The 14,751-nt window shown below is 62.1% G+C and overlaps 1 protein-coding gene across 1 annotated transcript in view; it reads left to right on the top strand.

The window, feature by feature from the left end:
- Positions 1-55: 55 nt before the first annotated feature.
- Positions 56-14,751, top strand: part of VOLCADRAFT_97763 (uncharacterized protein) — a gene marked incomplete at both ends in the record, with an annotated part of 36,567 nt that continues 21,871 nt past the window's right edge. The window contains 18 exons of the mRNA XM_002956706.1: positions 56-138; positions 697-796; positions 1,343-1,510; positions 1,852-2,256; positions 3,006-3,089; positions 3,303-3,763; positions 4,172-4,583; positions 5,137-7,973; positions 8,311-8,591; positions 8,973-9,075; positions 9,303-9,879; positions 10,182-10,439; positions 10,735-11,076; positions 11,332-11,467; positions 11,819-11,865; positions 13,024-13,068; positions 13,684-13,788; positions 14,453-14,554. Of these exons, the coding sequence (XP_002956752.1) occupies positions 56-138; positions 697-796; positions 1,343-1,510; positions 1,852-2,256; positions 3,006-3,089; positions 3,303-3,763; positions 4,172-4,583; positions 5,137-7,973; positions 8,311-8,591; positions 8,973-9,075; positions 9,303-9,879; positions 10,182-10,439; positions 10,735-11,076; positions 11,332-11,467; positions 11,819-11,865; positions 13,024-13,068; positions 13,684-13,788; positions 14,453-14,554 (6,546 nt within the window). The remainder of the gene's footprint in view (positions 139-696; positions 797-1,342; positions 1,511-1,851; positions 2,257-3,005; positions 3,090-3,302; positions 3,764-4,171; positions 4,584-5,136; positions 7,974-8,310; positions 8,592-8,972; positions 9,076-9,302; positions 9,880-10,181; positions 10,440-10,734; positions 11,077-11,331; positions 11,468-11,818; positions 11,866-13,023; positions 13,069-13,683; positions 13,789-14,452; positions 14,555-14,751) is intronic.

The following is a 14,751-nucleotide window of genomic DNA, read 5'->3' as shown; positions in this document are numbered from 1 at the left end:
CCCTAGGCTAAGCGCGGGGAGACTTCCAGGAATAGAACTCCAAGCAGGATTAACCATGGGCTATGGGGGATTTATTTTCACAGCGCTGTTGTCGCTTGTTATTTTGGTGGCAACGTCCATCTTTCTGCTTCGTGACAGGTGAATTCTCCTGATTAGAGTAAATTATCCAGGCTATTTAGGTGCCTTATTGAATTTGTAATTTTACAGCAGAAAACCTGTCCAAAGCCTTGTGTCTTATGAGACGTGTGAAGCTTACGGAAGCGGGCAACATCTGGAACCTTTCTGCGTGCTTTCACGGGACAGGCATAGAGTACATGAGGAAAACAACACAATTTGTACAGGCCTTCCCCGTCAGGGTGGCAAGGCTTCCCGGTGCCACTGGCTCTCTTTCCTCTTTAGTGTCAGCGACCCTTGGACTCACACACCCTTTCACGTACCAGCACAACGCATCTTGCATGTCCCCTTTCGCTCTACATCTTGTAATGCTTCCCCTCACTATGCCATCCCGGGTACACTTCTAGGACACCGTGCTGGGCCGGCCGGTCTTGAGCCTGGAGGAAACGTTCCTCACCTGCGCGGCTGCTCACCGGCTGTTCCCTTAACAGACTGCCGTTCCAATCTGTCAGATTGCAATTACAGCACCCCACCTGGACGCACCCCTCTGCTCCGCTGCGCCCTCCTTCCAACCCTCCACAGACTGCTGCGCTGGGCAGCCCACAGCGCCGGCCTGTCCGAGTACGGCGCAGACCAGCTGACGTGGCGTGGCTGCAAGCGGCTGCGACTCGTCTTACGAAAGGTACAACATTTCACGGCTTTGCGCCGGAGCCATATTCCCTTGGGCATACCTAAGTCCTCCCCTTCTCTCTATCTCCTCCGGCATTCCGCTGCCATCCATCATATTGCACTTCCCCCTCCCCCCTCCCCCGCGCGCGCACATATATGTACACATACGCGCACCCTTGAACCTGAACTTGACGTATTTCTACGGCGCACACCTCTATTACCTCCCCTGCATCACACACACACACACACACACACACACACACCTTTTAACTGTGCCAACACCGGACGTTGCCTGGCCCCGTGTTGGCCAACCACCGGGGCAACATCCCTCCTCCGGTCTTTTGCGTCGGGGTCTTTCGCACCTGGGTCCAGTCTTTTGGACTTACCTGAACCCGTCCCCTGCCCACCCAGCCCGCACCCATTTCGTGCTAACATTCCCATGCCCTCTGCTTCCCAACCAGCCCGTTTTTCTTCTCTCTTACATATTTGCCGCCCAGACCCATGCACGCGCTGCACGTCCCACTTGCCCTCCCCCGCAATGTTCGTCCGAGCCCGCCAGGGCCCCGTGAAATGCATCCAGCTGGAGTCCGGCGAGCTGCATTTGCCGGCTGCGGGCAGCAGCACCGCCCGCGCGCTCTGGCTGGTGCTGCGGCTGGTGCTGGCGGCGGCTGTAGGCGGCGACTGGGCGAAACCTGGGCGGCGTCCCCTGGTGCTGCTGCGGCTACAGGTCCGGGCCCGTGCGCCTCTGTCTGTCTATCTGTCTGTCTGTCTGTGCAGCGGAGGCTGAAGGAGGGATTGAGAATTGCACTTCGCGCATGTGTGCGGTTAAACCTCTCTCCGAGCCCTACATCCATATGTATGTGCGTTTGCATGTATGTATGTGTGTGCGCTTTTGGCAGTGGGAGCAACGGGAGCAGTGGGAGTCGCGACATGGAATTTGGGCAGTGGGGGCATCCGTGCAGCCGTTGGTTTACCTCGCTGTTGAGGTCCGTGATAATGTCATTCTGGTCCACCTTTCGACTGTGTCCGAGTTGCTGGGGCCTGGGGGTCCCTTGCACGCCTCCGTAGGGTCTCGAAGTGCAGCTCCGAGCCGGGAAGTCGCCGCTCAGAAGTACCGACGGGGGCCGTGATGGTGCTGGCGGCTATGGGAGAGGGAGCGGCGGCGGCGGCGGCGGCAGTAGCACTGTGGGTATTGCGGCTGCGTTGAGACGGCCTTCATCAGATAGCGGCAGCAGCAGCAGCCACGGGCGGAGTCCCCGGATCTCTAGCAGCAGCGGCGTTGACGGTAGCGGCGATGGTACGGCAGGTCGGCGCCACGGCCGCGGCCGTGGCGGCGGCAAAGGCCGTGGCAGTGGTGCCGTGGCGCTGCCTGCGCCGCTGCTGCGGGTGCTGCCGCTGCTACGATTGGAGCTGAATGGAGGGAGCGTCCGTGCCGAGGTGGGCCCGAACGACCCACGGGTCATGACTCGCGTGGTGGGTGGTAATGGGCATTAATAAGTTCGACTGGCCGCGCATTGGCAATGTGCTCCGAGGGGCGAGGGGGGAGGGGGGAAATGCGTAAATTGCGCAAAATATTGCTGCGCCTCTGCCCGACCGTGTGTTGTGTTTTCTAAAGCAGGGCGCCAAATCCTATGCGGGATGTGTTACCCTCCTCAGCCCTCCTCCCTCCCCGGCGTCCATGTGTCGCCATTCGCCCTCGCGCATGCGGTGTTTTTATTTCTTACGGTGGTCATCATATCATGCGGAATACTGGGACGGTCCTCCTTGTGCAGGATTTTAATACTGCGTTGGTTATGGGTTGTTGCGATGGTGATGCTTTTGTCAAGACGTGACCACATTGTTAATTTCATCTGCTATAGCGTTGGAGTGCTGTGCTGCTGCGTCAGTGTGGCCCTGCGGGCGCCACCGTGGGGGCCGTTAGGTGTGCATTACGTTGCCGCCGACTGGGCTCTCAGCGTCCTCAGAAAGCAATCCTCTCAGAAAGATAACACCGGAAGGTGTATCGCCGATGGTGATTTGAAAACGTTACTCACCGGATTTGAACCCCTGCTAACTCCTGGAGCGTTGATCAACCCATGCGTTCCCGGAACGTTAATGGGGGATTCCTGGGACGCTGGCGGTTGTCTCCTTGTTGACTTAGGGTTTTATGACGCCGCCCTGCCGTTGCTGATCCGTACGCCACTGCCGCGCACTGCCTCGGGTCGACCATGCGCTCCCTGCAGGCCGCCGCCGCCGCCGCCGCCGCCGCAGCTGACGCCGGGATCGGGATCGCGGCGGGCGGCGATGCCGGCACTAGGGCCGTACCGGTGTGGGAGGCCCGCATCGCGTCTCTTGCAGTGGCGGCGTTTCATCGGCGTGGAAGTTATGTCAGCGGCGGCAGCGGCGGAGAGGATGATGACGGACAGATGGGCGGCGGTGATGACGGAGGGAAGGTGGGGCCGGCGGTGGCGGCGGCGGCGGCGGCAGCGCCAGCTCCGTCGCGTCGCGACGGCGTTGAAAAGTTGGAATCCTCCAGCCAGGTGCCGTACATGCGGCAGAGTGGCACCGTCACCGTCAGCGGCGGTCCTGGCGGGTCAGGAGTACCGCAGCCGCAGCCGAGGACGGCGGGCGCCACCCCTGTCCCCGTCACGGGTGTTGCGAATGGATCCGGCTTATCGAGGGGGATCACCCCGGGGACGGCTCAGCCCCAGCCGGCCATTCCTGTCCAGCGGGTGATCCCCGCGACCACCGTATCAGTGAACCTCACTGGGGTGGAGTTCGTCGTGAGGCGGCCGGAAGCGCCGGCGGCTGTAGCCGCCACTGCGACTGAGATTACCGCCGACGCCGCGGCGGCGGCGGCGGCAGCTGTCCAAGCCGCGGGCGCGTCGTCGCCTGCGCCTGCGGTGGGGGCAACGGCTGTGACGGCAGCTTCTGCGGCGCTGGTGTCGGGACGTTGCGGCGGAGTTGGGGTCACTGCCACATTCGGTGGGCGAGGGGGAAGGTGAGTTGCGGCGACGTGCAACCTCGTGTGTGCGTGTACCGACCCGCCTGCGAGCCCCCGGGCGGCTGCCAGCGCCCGGCGACACCGTACATGTATTGTGTAATGTTGAGGCCTCGCTAGGCGGCCTGACGGGTCCGAGTTGTAGCAGGATAGTGGTAGTGGTAGTGACGGAGAGGACAGACAATCCATGTGGCTGTGTGTGTGGCTGTGTGTGTGTTTATGTTTGCTGTCGTTGTTGTTGCTGATGCCGGGGCCCATCTCGGCCCTCGGCCCCCGGGACACTCCATTTCTGAGTTTCTTGCATTTGAATTTCCCCCCATGTCCCTTCCCTGCTTTTTGACCCCATGCCCCCACGCCCCACCCCTCTTGCATGTGATTTCTCCCCTTCTCCCCACCCCCCCCGAGCAGTGGTTCGTCGTACGCACCCGGTGACAGGACGGACCCCAGGCCCGGGAGGCTGCGGGAGGTGGTGGCGGACGTCAAGGAGATCCACGTGGACGGCCGTACGGTCGCTCCTGCCGGCGGGCATGGCACCAGCGACGAAGGCCCTGAAGTCACCGCCGCCGCCGCCGCCGCGGCGGCGGTGGCGAATAGCCCGCTGGCGACCGCTTTGGTGGCGTTGCTAACCTCCTCCATTGCCACCGACAGATCATTTTTGAAGACGAGAAGGGAAAAGGAGGGAGGAAGCAAAACAGCTGTGGGGGAGAAGCCGGGGGCGCCAGGCGGTCATTCGTTGGATTCGCGTTTGGATCTCGATCTGGATCTAGCGGATCGCGTGGCGGCGTGGATTCGAGGGACACACTGTGTTCTTCCAGATCAGGTGTGATGCGGTGCTGCTGCTTGGAAGTTGGTACGGCGACTGAACTACGGTGCTGACGAAGCTGTTTGCGATGTTGAGTGTTCGATGTCTTTAAGTTATTAAACTTCAAAATGTAGCAAAAGGGGGGGTTGGGGCCCCCGCGCGGTGGTAGCAGTGGCGCGGTGGTGGTGGTGGTGAGGCGGCGGTTTAGCGTTTTTCTCTCGCCAATGCGCCACCGGCTTAGCTTGACACATGTTGACGCATGCTGGCCTTGCGATACACACTGGCACCACTTTATGAATGTGCAATACCTGGTAAGTCCATCGCTTGGTAAGTCCATCGTTTCGTGTCAATCGCCTGGGGTCAATCCTGTCCGTTAATTGCGGTGTTGTCTTCATGCCTTTCACGCCGTTGCGCTCCTCAGGCTTTGCTGTGCCACTTTGCTGTAGGCGGAAAACAAGCATCTACTGCTCGATATTTCCTGGGTTATGGTGATGCTTGGTTTATCCTCCTCCTGCTGCTCTTGCGGCTGCTCTTGCTGCTGCTGCTGCTCCTGCCCGCCACTCGTATTCAGGTGTCTTTACGCTTCGCCGGTTTACGCGCTGCCGCCACTGTTACTGCCGCCACCATCGCCGCGGCGGAGGCGGAGGCGGAGGCCCAACCCGTGGCGCGTGTCAATTGCGGCCGCCGGGGGGGAAACTCGGCGTCAGCTTTAGTCACCGCCGCCGCCGCCGCCACCGCCGCCGCCACAACGACTGCGGCGACCCTGCAGCTGGCTTTAGGTGCAAGTCGTGTCGACATCACGACAGTCACAGGCGGTGGCGGCCAAGGCGTCGGCGACGCCGGCGGCGGCACGGGCGAGCAGCCCTGCCGTGCCAACGCCACAACCTTATTGGACGTTTCCGTACAGCTGGGACCCGTCGCGGCGCTGGCGTCCGCCGGCGGCCCCGCAACATCGGCGGCGGCGGCGCCGCTGTACTTCGGCATGCAGCATTTCAGCATAAGGGGGCGTACGGTCGTAGCGCCGCCGCCGCCGCCGCCGCAGCAGCAGCAGCCAGGGCACGGTGGCAACGGCAGTCGTGAAGTACCAAGGAGGTCGTACTACAGCATAATGATTGACGTGGATTTGCCGGCCACTGTACTGCAGATACGGCCGCAAATGCTGCTGCCGAGCATGAATGCGTGTATTGCCGGCGACGGCGGAGAGGTTTCGCGGTCAGGTCACTCCCTGGGGCATTCACCGCTACAACCGCCGCAGCCCAGCTGCTACAGCCTGCTGCTACGCGGCATAACCACGAAAGCGATCTGCGGCTTTTCGGCTATGGAAGCGGATGTGCCGTCCGTACCTCCTGCAGTGTACGACAGCACTGGCTGTGGCGGCGGCCTGCAAGACGTGTCATTCAAGTCCAGCTTAGCCATGTTGACAGCGCCGCTGGGGCTTCGGCGCCAGATGCAGATAAAGGGAGGGCGGTCAGCGGATCCCGGGGGGATGCAAGCGCTGGCGGCAGCGGCTGTCGCCGCTGCCGTCAGCGGCGCTGAAACACCGGTTTCGGCTGGCAGCTCGGAAGGCGGCGATGGCAGCGTGGCGGCGGTGCGGCCGCCGTCGGCGCCGCTGCCGGCGGTGCCCGAGGCGCCCGAGTCAAGCGGTCTTCCGTCGGGCCCGGTGCATGAGCGGAGCCTCGCCGCGGCGGCGCTTCCCGAGGTTGCGGGTTCCGGCTCGGGGGCGTTCGCTGACCTTGCGCCGTTACCTGAGGGTTCTGCTGCGGCGGCGCCGAATGTAACGGCGTGGGAGCCGCCACCAGCTGCGTCTGCTGTCAACGCGGACAAGACGCAGGACGTCGCCTGCGCTGAGACCGCGCCGCCGCCGCCGTCACCGCCGCCGCCGGCTGCTGCCTCTGGGGCGGTACCGCCAGCGGCGGCAGCGGTGGATGCCGGAAATTACGGCCTCGGAGTAGGGCCAACAACCGGAAGATCATCGGCATCAACGGTGGCGGCGATCAGCAGCGCCGGGAAGTCGGCTGGCGCCGACGTGACGGCCTCGCTGTTGCTGGTGCTCCAGGGGCTGGAGCTGTACGGCAGTGGGAGCTGCAGTACTTCCACGGCAACGACGTCGGACTCGGGCTTGGGCTCGGGCGAGGCCATGCCAACCGTCGTGGCGGCTACCGTTGCCACCGCTCCTGCCTTTGGTGCGGCTGGAGTCGCGGCACAAGTGCCCGGTGGGCGGTACGACATCGTACTTTTGCAGCGCACAACGCTTAATGTGGGCGGGTCCGCCGCCCCGGCCGTCGCTCAGAGGCAATCCAACGCCGCAAACCCGAGCGCTTCGCCCACGGTTACCCAAGCTGTTGCCGTTACAGACGTGGCTGTTGCCTTGGGCCGCCTTGATGTCGTACTTGACCCTTGGCAGTTGACACCGTTGGTGAGGCTGTCAGCTCACGCGAAGGCGGCGGCTGCGGTGGCCTCCCGGGCAGCAGCCGCGGCAAAGGCGGCGGCTACAGCCGCCGCCGCCGCCGCCGCTTCGGCGGCGGCGCAGGCCAGGGCGGCTGCCGCCGGCGCAGCAGGCGAAAGCTCCAGCGGCGGCGCTCTGCTACAGGAGCCTATGCTGTCAGCGGCGGCGTTCACCTTTCCCGCTGATGTCCTGTCACCGGAGCTGTTGCCTGGGCTTTCGATGGCAGGTGATGCTGCTGCCCCGGCTGTCAGCGGCGACGGAGGCGGCGGAGGATGTGCTGTTGACGACGGGCGCCGCCGTCGCCGTGAAGGGAAAAGACCGAGGCTGCCCGCGTGGGTGAGGGTCCGCAGCGTCACGATAGACTCCTCGACTGGCATCCGTCTGTCACTTCATGCCGAAGTGCCCCTGGACGCTTCCTTCCGTAACGGGGTGACTGAGACGTCGGCATCGGCCGCCGCCGGCGCAGCCGTCGTACCCACGACGCTGGAGACGACCGTTGAGTCGGTGAATGTGGCTGCATGGCCTAACGGCGGCGGCGGCGGCTCCGCCGCCGCCGCTGCTACAGCCAATGCCGCTGCCGACTCGTTAGTGGTTGAGACCTCCATCGTTGGGTTGTCCATGGCAGCTGTGCGGGCGGCGCCGGTGCCGGCGCCTACTGATCTGAAAGCCGACCGGCATCAGGTTCTCCGAGTCAACAGGGCTAAGCTCCTCGCCATGATGCCGGTGGCGGCGGCGGCCAGTGGAGCAGCTAACCTGTCCACCATGGCAGCTACTGCCGCCGCCGGGGCGCCTGTGCTACTGCCTGCTTCGCGCTCTCGTGACGACGGTGGTGGTAATGGAAATGGTAATGGTGGTGATGGAGCCCCATCCTTCCCTGGGGTAGGAGCCGCCACTGAGTCCGCATTCGCTGGCACCGCCGGCGGCAATGCGCAGGGCCGCCTTGTGCGGGTGGAGGTGACCGGGTGAGGGGGGGGGGGTTAAGGGGAGGGTCGCCAGATTGCGGGTCCTAAGATTTCCTTAAGCGCGTGGTAGCCAACCAAGCCTAACCGTGGGGATGTGGGATCTCTACTGGAGTGTGCATTGCGGATCTTTCCCAGATTGATTTAATTTGGGGGGTTTGTCTGCTGGTTTGTCTGTTTTTGAAGATCTACCCGTCCTGCACACCCCCACGACACGCGGTTCCCGAGGCAGGTCCCTCACCTGCATTGCTTTGCATATTTTTCGACAATTTATATAATTGTTTTGTTTTTTTGGTGTACATTTTTGTACATTTTTGTTCTTGCTGTTGTTACTGCCTAGGACCCGTGGGTCGGTTGACGTGGACCTGGCACTGGCGGGTCTTGCGGCGACCCAGGCGTTGGCTGACGTGGCAGTTGCCGCGCGGCGGGAGCTGGGGCCTGTGCTGGTGGGGGGGGACGGTTGCGGCGGCGGCGGCGCCGCTGCCGCCTCCGCTACCACTCCATCCAGCGGCATGGACCGGCTCCTTCCACGCGACCAGTCCACCCGCAGCAGAAGTCGGCCGAAGCAGCTGGTGGTGGTGGAGGTTCGAGCGACCGATACGGAGCTCAACGTGGCTCTGGGTAAGGAGAGGGCAATTTCGACGGCCTAAACCATGGTTCAGGGCTTCCAGGCCCCTCCTATTACCCTGACTGACAATGCCCTGGGCTTAGAGTCGCATAGAAACCGGCCTAGCCTATCAATGCGTTCGTTCCTGTCGCCCGCCCGGGTTTCATCTACGAAACCAACATGCTGCGGAACCTGCTGGCTGGTCCTGCTTTTTCCTGCGTTTTCTGTGCTGTAGTGGCCGTTGTGGCTGTAGTGGCCGTTGTGGCCGTTGTAACTGTAGTGGCCGGCAGCTGCTGGTCGCGTAGATGGGTCCCTACCCGGATGCCAGGAAGGACTCCCGTCCTGAGACCCACACCTGCGCAACACCCGCAGCGGTGGCCGCCTCCCTGTCGCAGGTGCCGCTGAGGTGGTGACGGTGGCGGCGGTGGAGGCGCGAGCCAGCAGCGGTCTGGCGGCGGCGGCCGTGGAGGCGCTGGCTGTGAGGGTGAATGGCAGAAGGTGCGACCTGGCTTGGCTGGAGTCGGGATTAGGCGTGTCGCAGCGTGGCGCGAGCAGTTACATGGACTGGCCTTGTATGTGCGTATGTATGCATTTATGTACGTCTGAATGTATGCACGTGTTGCCAGCATTGATATGTGGGGTGGGAAATGTTGGCATCATCAGCTGCAGCTGTTTACCCACTGCTTCATGGTGACGTAATGCGGCGCGCTCTTGGCATCTGGCAGACTGCTTGACGTGGACTACCTTACCGCTGGCGCTGCGGAGCCGTTCGCGTCGTCACCACCTGCCCTGACGCCAATGACAGCTGGCGAGCCGGTCTTCACAGCAGCCCCCCCGCAGCCGCCACAGGCGGCTCCTGCAGGGAAGAAGGGTTCACCTGTGGGCCTCCGTACAGCCGGCGGCGGCGGCGCTGGCGTAAGTAGCCGTCACCTCAGCCGTGGGTCAGTGGACATGGAGGACCTGAGCGGTGAGGCCCTGCAGCTGCCGCCGCCGCCGCCGCCGCCGCAGCAGCAGCAGCAACCCCACCGCCGGACACACCGTCGACACGGCAGTTGTCCTGCTGTCTCCGGCTCCGGCAACCCCCTGTCGGCGGCGGCGCTGGCGTCGATTCATGTCGTGGGTACGGCAGCGGCGCCGCCGCCACCGCAGCCGCCGCCGCGCCCAGCGACAGCGGCGCTGCAGCCTTGGACGTCGCTTGGGCGACCGCCGGCGAAGGCAGCGGCGGCCATGGGCGGATCGGCTACTGCCGCTACGGCCGCAACGGGCAAGCGATCTGCCTCACCCGCCGCTGCAGCTATCAAGGTTCGTCTGTATGAATGACGGTGTTGCCACACCGGACGGGATTACACGCAGGTCAAATTAATATTCGCCATAGCCACCAACGCAATCATGGCCGTCGTTACCACGACTGAACAGAATATTACTATTCGGCTATGGCTATGGCTATGGCCGAATAGTTCATCAAATGGCGGCAGACCAGTCCGGGGGCGAGTAATATTCCGTTCAGTTGACGCTGACTCACAGCTTCAACTGACTCGCAGCATCCGTTCAGGTTATTCTCATTTGTCCATGATCCATCCCTGCTAATCCCTGCTGCCGTACAGCAGGGCGCTGTACCTCAATGTACGGTGAATGAGGCCCGGAGGCGTGCGGCCCGAGAGCGCTTTGACCCGACAAAAGAGGACGGCGGCGGCGGCGGCGGCGGCGGGGCAGGTGATGGTGGCGGCGCCAGTGTACCCCAGCCGAAGCGAGCGGTGTCCGTGGACGTGGCGCTGTACGGCGCGACGTTGACAGTTTCGTACGACGAATCAGCGGCGCGCGTGTATGTGGTGGTGGAGATCTGGTCGCGGGCTGTGAAGCAAGTGGGTTGGTGGTGGGCGGGAAACAAATGAGGCGTGAGGTCGGGCGCATGTGAGACGTGGGGGGGCGCCCAGGGCTGGACTGAGGTTTGTCAAGGGTCAGGGTCGGGGTCGCTGGCACTGCCAAGCCGGATGTAGGCGAGTTGCTTAGGGGTTTACAGGTTACAACGGTTGTGGAGGAGGTATATCTCCTCCGGTTTGTGGAGGAGGTATATCTTCTCCTTTCATAGGCACTGATTCTAGCCAAGTGGCGATGCGGCCGGCCCATGGCGTGTTGTGGTCCCTTTCCCTCGTGCAGGTCCTGGGTCCCCGCATTGCGCAACTGAGGGAGACGCTCCGAAACCTAACCCCGAGGAACCTTAAGGGGCCAGGCACCGACGGTACGGCCTCTGTGGCCGGTATTGGTCTGGTCCGTGCCGACGCCGACACCGGCGGCAGCAGCGGCAGCGGCAGCGGGTCAGCCCCCGGCTGTACGGGTGCAGATGGCGCCGCCGCCGGTCGCGACGGCGGCGCGGCAGATATTGTTCGCCGGCCAGATAAGGCCTTTGTGGAGATCCTGTTGGACGCCAGGCGGTTGGCGGTTGTAGTTGAGCATCAACCGTTGGAAGCGTGGCTGGCCTTGCACGGAAATGCGCTGCGGGTGGGAGCGGGCGGGGTGCGGCGGGTTGGGTCGAGGACCGTTCCCGTGGGGGGGGAGGACCTGCGCGGGTTGCGGGGAGGAGGGTGTAGGGTGCAGGTGGGGTAGATGGATATGTTGGTGCAAGCGAGGGGCTTTGAACTGAGCGGTCCCGGTGTTGAGTTCCCATCTAACCTCCATTTCTTCAAGTGATGAACATGCTGATTCGACTGCTATGTTAAAATTGTTAGTCCAAATAGTTAATACCGCCACCTGCAGGCCACCGCAACGCAGCGGAACCTTTACGACAGGCTGATGAGGGGCCATGTGGGCTCCTGCGCGGCGAGAGGCCGGCGAGACGTCGTCGCCGCAGTGGCGGGAGCCAGTGCCGCCGCCGTCGCGGAGGCAGCCGCTGGTGCTGGCGGCGGCGGCGGCGGCGACGCGCTGATGACGGGTCGCCATCGCCTGGGCACCCCACCGGATGGGGACATAGAGAGCATATTGGCCCGCAGGAGCAGCAGTAGCAGCAGCAGCAGTAGTAGCAGCAGCAGTAGCAGCAGTGACAGCAGCAGCAGCAGCAGCAGCAGGGGCGATGGTAGTAGCAGTGACAGCAGCGGCAGCAGCGACAGTGAGGGTGGCAGTGGCAGGGGTCTGCGTGGGATATTTGGGAGGAAGGGGAGGAAGAGGGGTAAGGCAGGGGAGGCGGCGGCGGCGGCGGCTGCCGCGACCGCCGCCGCAGCTCCCGCCGCCGCCACGTGGGGTGCAGGAGGGGACGTCGGTAGCGGCGAGGGGGTGCAGGATGAGTGGGCGCAGGTAGGCAGCTGTCTGGGGGCACCCGGAGGGGAGACGGGTGTGAAGGGAGGTGCGGTGCTAGCGGGCGGTCATGACTGGGGATGTCTGGGGAACGGCGTAAGCTTGATAGCTGTCTGATGCCCGTTGGGATAATAATTATCGCCCGCTAAGGGGCGATTGGAGTGTCGGTTGGAGTGTCGGTTGGAGTGTCGGTTGGAGTGTCTCTGCGGCGTAACCGAAATAGGCAACCAGCTTCCCCCATGTTCACGTCATTGCTGTCCTTCGCAAGTAGATGGGATTCACACATATGCGCGTAGGTAATGCGTGACGTGGCAGCCACCTATATTGCGGCGTGCCGCGCTGTGGAGGCTGCCGCTGCTGCTGCCGGCGGCAGCAGCAGCAGCAGTGTCGGCGGCGGTATGGCGGACACCGGCGCCAGCGGTGGCGGTGGCGGTGGCGGCGGCGGCGGCGGCGGCGGTGCTGTGTCGCTGTCCGGCTGCCCTGGGGGAGCGCTGCTGCACCTCTCTCTGGCTGACGCCCAGGTGGGTGGCTGGGGTGAGTGGTTGGCGGGTGGGGGAGAGAACTTGAATCCTGGTTTATGCTGGACATTAGCTGGTGATCTTGTCTCTGAGAGGGGCAGTAAGGCTAGATGAGCCAAGCAGTTGCCTGATTTTGTCATTTTGTCCCAAACAATTCTTGGACGTTTAAAGGTAGATGGCGCTCCTCTAGGAGCTTGAGGAGAATCCGATAATTACGGGATATTTTGAGATTGATATTTTGCAGAACGCGCTTTTTGTAAGGAAAACAATTAATATCCAATTTCCTGCGTGTAAGGAGGGCCCGAGGAATAGCTCCGACGCGGACGGCCGAATGTGGAAGGGCCCGTCGGGCAGCCTCCTTATGTGCCGTCATACTTGGGCTCTGTACGTGTACGTGCATGTTCATCGATATGCCGCACGCGCTTTGTACTCGCGTACTCCTGCACACCTACTTACCTACCTACCTACCTACCTACCTACCTACCTGTCTACCTACCTACCTACCTACCTGTCTACCTACCTACCTACCTACCTACCTGTCTACCTACCTACCTACCTACCTACCTACCTACCTACCTACCTACCTACCTACCTACCTACCTACCTACCTACCTACCTACCTACCTAACCACCCGCCCAGGCCGCCGTCATGGTGGCCCCTCCGGGATGTAACCGAGGTCGCGAGGTGAGCCAGCGGGAAGCGCTTTTGGACAAGTGTGGGGTACCTTGCGTTCGGTGTCGCGGTTCGCTCAGCCCGGCAGCTGCTTGGCAATCCTTCTTGTCCCCCCATGCCTGCTGTGCTTGCATCGTCTGACTAAGCGATATGCTTGCCCCAAAGATCGCCATATGACATATGTCGTTCACCGTGTGCTTCCGTGTCCCTTCACTCAATCCACCATCAGAGCAAGCGCGGTTGAGAGGCCTGAGGCTGAGGCCCACACGCACCTGGGCGCAGTCCTGGCTTCATCCTGACACGCGTGACGTGTGTGTGTGTGTGTGTGTGTGTGTGTGTGTGTGTGTGTGTGTGTGTGTGTGTGTGTGTGTGTGTGTGTGTGTGTGTCGTCCCACGCGTGTGTTTCGGGTGCTCGGTGGCCATTCGCAGTTCTGCTGTTATGTCCCGGCTATAAACCAAGACTGTAGCGACCCCCATAGCTGGTATGGTGTTGATGACACAGAATAATGGTTGATTGAGGCCGGGGACCAAACATCCCGGGAAAAGGGCTCCCAAGAGGGGAGAAGAGAAGTAAAAAGGTAGTAAGATGGAAAAATTTATGTATGTATGTGTGTACGGGATGTGCAGGTGGCGGAGGCGGTGATCCGCCGAGTGGACTCCCCCGCCAGCGAGGGCGTCATGTTTGAGCGGGTGGTGGCGGTGTCGCTGGCGGCAGCGGCGTCGGATCTGCAGGTGGGTGCCAACAGCAGTAGCAGCAGTAGCAGTAGTAGCAGCAGCAGCAGCTGGACGTCAGCAACAAGCCCCCATCCTAATCTAGTAGCAAGAGCTGCTGCTGCTGCTGCTGCAGTAGCACTGTGTTGTAGGCTGCATGTGTCCTGCGCTGTCAGACCCTAACCAGTTTTTTTTAAGTAATATATTCCTTAAAAGGAATAAAGAGGCCATTTTGGCCTTTGGAAAAACGGAATGAATTGAGGCCGATCCGTACATTTTCATTCCTCCAGCCAAAAACGTCCATTGCTGCCAGATTGCTCCGTAGTGTGCAGAACTTATCAATCATAGAAAAGATATGAGGGGCCGTAAGAAGGTCAAGCCCGTGAGTCAATGCAGAATGTATGACCGGTCCTCACATAGCCAAACACGCAAAAGAAGAGTGCGCACATGAACGAAAACGCGCCAACTCAGTGCGTGCCTCTTGGTCTATGAGGGGAGTTGTAACTTATCGGGGGGGGGGTCGGGGGGGGGTGTAGCCCCCCCCAGCGTCCCACACTTACGGAATAAATTACGGCGACCCTAGCAACTTTGTTACTTAGGTTGGAATAAATTGAGACCCGCCCTAAATGAAAAAAAAATCACTGTCCCTAACCCCATTGCCGTAGTCCTGTGCCATACCAGCCAGGTTACAGCCGCTGCGTTGTACGGCACCCCACCCCACCGCAGTTTCCTACTCGATGCGGCCAATGTACGGTGTCCGTCAGCGCCCGTGGTCTCGAGGGGGCCGGTGCGCCCTAACGTCTGCGCTTTCTCTACTCTCTTGCGCCCTTGTGCCCTTGCGCCCCATGCGCTTTCCATGCTGAAGGAAGCTGCAAAAGCCCTGGTAGTGCTGGGGGTGCTCTATGTGATCTCCCTATGCGATTCGTGTCCTGTATGTGGGTCAAGCACCGCCCCCGGGCCCCCCTTTCCCCTGGCAGCAGCTTC

The sequence above is a fragment of the Volvox carteri genome, assembly GCF_000143455.1.
Source record: "Volvox carteri f. nagariensis unplaced genomic scaffold VOLCAscaffold_64, whole genome shotgun sequence".
Classification (NCBI taxonomy): Eukaryota; Viridiplantae; Chlorophyta; class Chlorophyceae; order Chlamydomonadales; family Volvocaceae; genus Volvox; species Volvox carteri.
This window is presented reverse-complemented; position numbering and strand designations above follow the sequence as displayed.